Here is a 4,417-nt window from a genome sequence, read left to right on the forward strand (position 1 = left end):
AGGCCCAATAGCCAAAAAGGCGCCAAAAAAAAAAAAAAAAAAAAAAAAGAATCTACAGGGCCAGTTGTGATATGCATGAAGGGGAACATGTATGAGAGAGCCACTTCATTCCATCTGGGTCCTACCATGGTGACAGAGGTGATAACAGTTGTTAAGTGTGCATCACACAGGTTCAGTAATGAAGGGTGGCTTATCCAAACCCTGCATCTCTCTTTTAATTTTAACAACTTTGTCAGTTAGTTTAAAAATGTCTCACACAAGGGCTTTTGTATTTTGGAACAATTCTTCTGAACCAATAGGTTAGTGTTCTCTCTCTCTCTCTCTCTTTCTCGTACACTCTATTTTAGCTAAATTACAAAGCAAAACATGAAAGTGAGAAGTTCAAGTGCCATATACCTCCTGACACTCCTGCCCTGATCCAGCACAAAGTGAATGCATATAACCTGAGTGATGTAAGTACTTTTTGTACCATGCTACATAATATATTGACAACCTGTGCTTTTACTATATTTTACTATTTTTTGTATTGATGGCTTCATTGCCACAGAATTTCAGTATTAAAGGTGGGAAGAATAGTTAAAATTTGTATCATGTTCTTATGTCTCTGCCAATGTAACTTTGAATTCAATTTACAAAATATGTGTAGCAATCTTATAGTTTCATACAATTAGACAACCTTAATATGTTTTAGCCAACCCTCAAAAGCCCCTACTGATATTTGCTTAATTGTAAATCTTAATGTCAGATCTTTTAGCCATATGTTCATTTACAATGATACTATAATTTATGTTACTTTTAGGATCTTATTTTTTAAGATACCATTTTATTTTGTTTATTCATCAGGCTTCTAATATCTCTTATTTCATACAAATGATATTTATTTCTATATGTCAGAGAGTTTTTGCTGATTAAAATCAAGAGTATTTAAAGGACAGAAGGCCAGATAGCCATTGCTAGCTAGCTTTTATTTTCCAAACTTAATTTTATAGAAAAATTAAATTACCCTTTGATAATCAACACTGCGATTATCTTGCATCAATGAGTATTGTAGTGATTCATGAAATAACCTTTGCAGAGGACTCAGAGATCAAATGAAAATGGTGCCTTTATGCCATAAGAAGTAAGTTAATTGTAGAATATTTGTGCCACTCAGTAAAACATTCAGTGTTAGGAAATGAATATCAGTATGATAACTAGAATTAAGTTAATGCGATAAAAGATTCTAGAGGAGAGTAGAGAAGCCTGATCCCGGAGGATTTGACACTCTAACTTGAGAAGAATTATCTAAAGTACTGTGATTTCCTGGACAATGAAAAGAGTCCATTTCTTTTATACTAAGACAAGGAAATTAGTTACTCCTTAGGCTTTAAAGTGATGACATGCTGGGGACCAACAGGTGGCCTGGTGGTTAAGGTGCTGGACACTCCCACATGGCCGACCACAGTTTGAGTCCCAGACCTGGTGGCTTGCCTTTTCACTTTCTCTCTCTCTCTGGTCAAATTAAAATAAATGGATGAATAAATAAAATTAAATAAATAATTCTTTTAATAAAAAGTGATGATACGCATAGCACTTTCCTCAGTTTCTTTGTTGAAATATTCCTGTCCAGAACGTTTACAAACAAGACTGGGAGAAAAGCAAAGCCAAGAAGTTTGACATTAAAGTGGACGCCATTCCCCTGCTGGCAGCCAAGGCCAACAGCAAGAACGCTAGCGATGTGAGTGTGGTCTGTGGATCTGGGCAGGGGGGCCTGGCTGTTCCCCGGTGCGTGGCACCCTGCACATGGGATGTCTTTGCAGGTGATGTACAAGAAGGACTATGAGAAAAACAAAGGGAAGATGATCGGGGCCCTCAGCATTAACGACGATCCCAAGATTCTGCACTCCTTGAAGACGGCCAAGAACCAGAGCGATGTGAGTGTCTTTGCACACCTGTCTACTTCCTGGATTTTGTCACACTTGCTATTTTTTTTTTCAAATAATTATTCCATTTAACTTTATCTATCTATCTGTCTATCTATCTATCTATCTATCATTTATCTATCTATCATTTCAGTTTGACCTGAGAGGGGGAGAGAGAGAGAGAGAATAAGGAGGAGGAGGAGGAAAGCGAGAAAGCAAGCTGCCAGGGGTCCAGGACTCGAACCTCAGTTGGTCATGTGGGAGTCCAGTGTCCCCAACCACCACATCACCTGCTGGCCCCCACACTTGTTATTTAATAAAACCTTGATGGGATGTTAGCCTAACTGAAATCTCAGATTTGGGATGACACACTGAATGTGAAAGCCCAGATAGTAAAAGATAAACTTGCCAATGTCTCCATACTGTGAGATGCCAATGATTGTTGTAAAGGTTTCCTTCATCTCCCTAATGCCCTGTTTCATTGGGAGGAAAATGTACTGGCAATTTTATTAAAAAAAAAATAGTTTCTCTGTGAAATGACTCAATATCTCAGCATGTATAGCATATGTACCTATTCATTTGATGACTTGTTCTGATTAATGAAGTTTGCAAAAATATGCACAGAAAAATGTAAAAGTCAAGAAAATCAGTTTAAGTCAAAGTAGAAAAACCTAGATGAAACATAAGCTCAAAAATCAAAATATTTTAAGAATTTTGTAAACTTTTGGGAACCAGCAGTTAGTGTAATGGCTATGTCGCTGGATTCCCACATAGTCGACCATGGTTCACGTCCCGGACCCGGTGGCTTAAAACTCACGCCGGGCGCGTGTGCATGCGTGCCCAAGATTCTGAGAGGAGAATGGAAAAGAAGGGATTGTGGTGTGACCATCCCCTCGAGGGGGTGATTTCTCGCTTTCTATCTCTATGTCTCTCTCTGTCTGTCTGGCGAGTGCACGCGCCCTGTAGCGAAAACCTCTCCAAAAAAACCATGGTTCAAGCCCTAGACTTGGTGACTTGCTCTCTCACTTTCTCTTTCTCTCTCTCTCTGGTCAAATTTTTAAAAATAATAATAAATAAAATAAAATAACTTAAGAAACTAGTTACCCACGTCTTTGGTAAATGAATAATTTATAGGTGAAATACATCTCTATATAAAAATGGTCAATTTGTTTTTTATCTTTACTGGAGTAGTCTGTGTTCAGTGTTATCTTTATAACTCCTTTCCTAAAATATTCCTGTCCAGAACGTTTACAAACAAGACTGGGAGAAAAGCAAAGCCAAGAAGTTTGACATTAAAGTGGACGCCATTCCCCTGCTGGCAGCCAAGGCCAACAGCAAGAACGCTAGCGATGTGAGTGTGGTCTGTGGATCTGGGCAGGGGGGCCTGGCTGTTCCCCGGTGCGTGGCACCCTGCACATGGGATGTCTTTGCAGGTGATGTACAAGAAGGACTATGAGAAAAACAAAGGGAAGATGATCGGGGCCCTCAGCATTAACGACGATCCCAAGATTCTGCACTCCTTGAAGACGGCCAAGAACCAGAGCGATGTGAGTGTCTTTGCACACCTGTCTACTTCCTGGATTTTGTCACACTTGCTATTTTTTTTTTCAAATAATTATTCCATTTAACTTTATCTATCTATCTGTCTATCTATCTATCTATCTATCATTTATCTATCTATCATTTCAGTTTGACCTGAGAGGGGGAGAGAGAGAGAGAGAATAAGGAGGAGGAGGAGGAAAGCGAGAAAGCAAGCTGCCAGGGGTCCAGGACTCGAACCTCAGTTGGTCATGTGGGAGTCCAGTGTCCCCAACCACCACATCACCTGCTGGCCCCCACACTTGTTATTTAATAAAACCTTGATGGGATGTTAGCCTAACTGAAATCTCAGATTTGGGATGACACACTGAATGTGAAAGCCCAGATAGTAAAAGATAAACTTGCCAATGTCTCCATACTGTGAGATGCCAATGATTGTTGTAAAGGTTTCCTTCATCTCCCTAATGCCCTGTTTCATTGGGAGGAAAATGTACTGGCAATTTTATTAAAAAAAAAATAGTTTCTCTGTGAAATGACTCAATATCTCAGCATGTATAGCATATGTACCTATTCATTTGATGACTTGTTCTGATTAATGAAGTTTGCAAAAATATGCACAGAAAAATGTAAAAGTCAAGAAAATCAGTTTAAGTCAAAGTAGAAAAACCTAGATGAAACATAAGCTCAAAAATCAAAATATTTTAAGAATTTTGTAAACTTTTGGGAACCAGCAGTTAGTGTAATGGCTATGTCGCTGGATTCCCACATAGTCGACCATGGTTCACGTCCCGGACCCGGTGGCTTAAAACTCACGCCGGGCGCGTGTGCATGCGTGCCCAAGATTCTGAGAGGAGAATGGAAAAGAAGGGATTGTGGTGTGACCATCCCCTCGAGGGGGTGATTTCTCGCTTTCTATCTCTATGTCTCTCTCTGTCTGTCTGGCGAGTGCACGCGCCCTGTAGCGAAAACCTCTCCAA

General features: G+C 39.7%; 1 protein-coding gene across 2 annotated transcripts in view; it reads left to right on the top strand.

The window, feature by feature from the left end:
• The window catches only part of NEB (nebulin), a 234,272-nt gene that overhangs the window by 32,381 nt on the left and 197,474 nt on the right, over positions 1-4,417 (top strand). For both annotated transcript variants that reach the window (XM_027775357.1, XM_006157632.1), the window contains exons 16-18: positions 348-452; positions 1,610-1,717; positions 1,800-1,913. In XM_027775357.1, the coding sequence (XP_027631158.1) occupies positions 348-452; positions 1,610-1,717; positions 1,800-1,913 (327 nt within the window). The remainder of the gene's footprint in view (positions 1-347; positions 453-1,609; positions 1,718-1,799; positions 1,914-4,417) is intronic.

This window comes from Tupaia chinensis, unplaced genomic scaffold (assembly GCF_000334495.1).
Source record: "Tupaia chinensis unplaced genomic scaffold, TupChi_1.0 Scaffold000549_1, whole genome shotgun sequence".
NCBI lineage: Eukaryota > Metazoa > Chordata > Mammalia > Scandentia > Tupaiidae > Tupaia > Tupaia belangeri.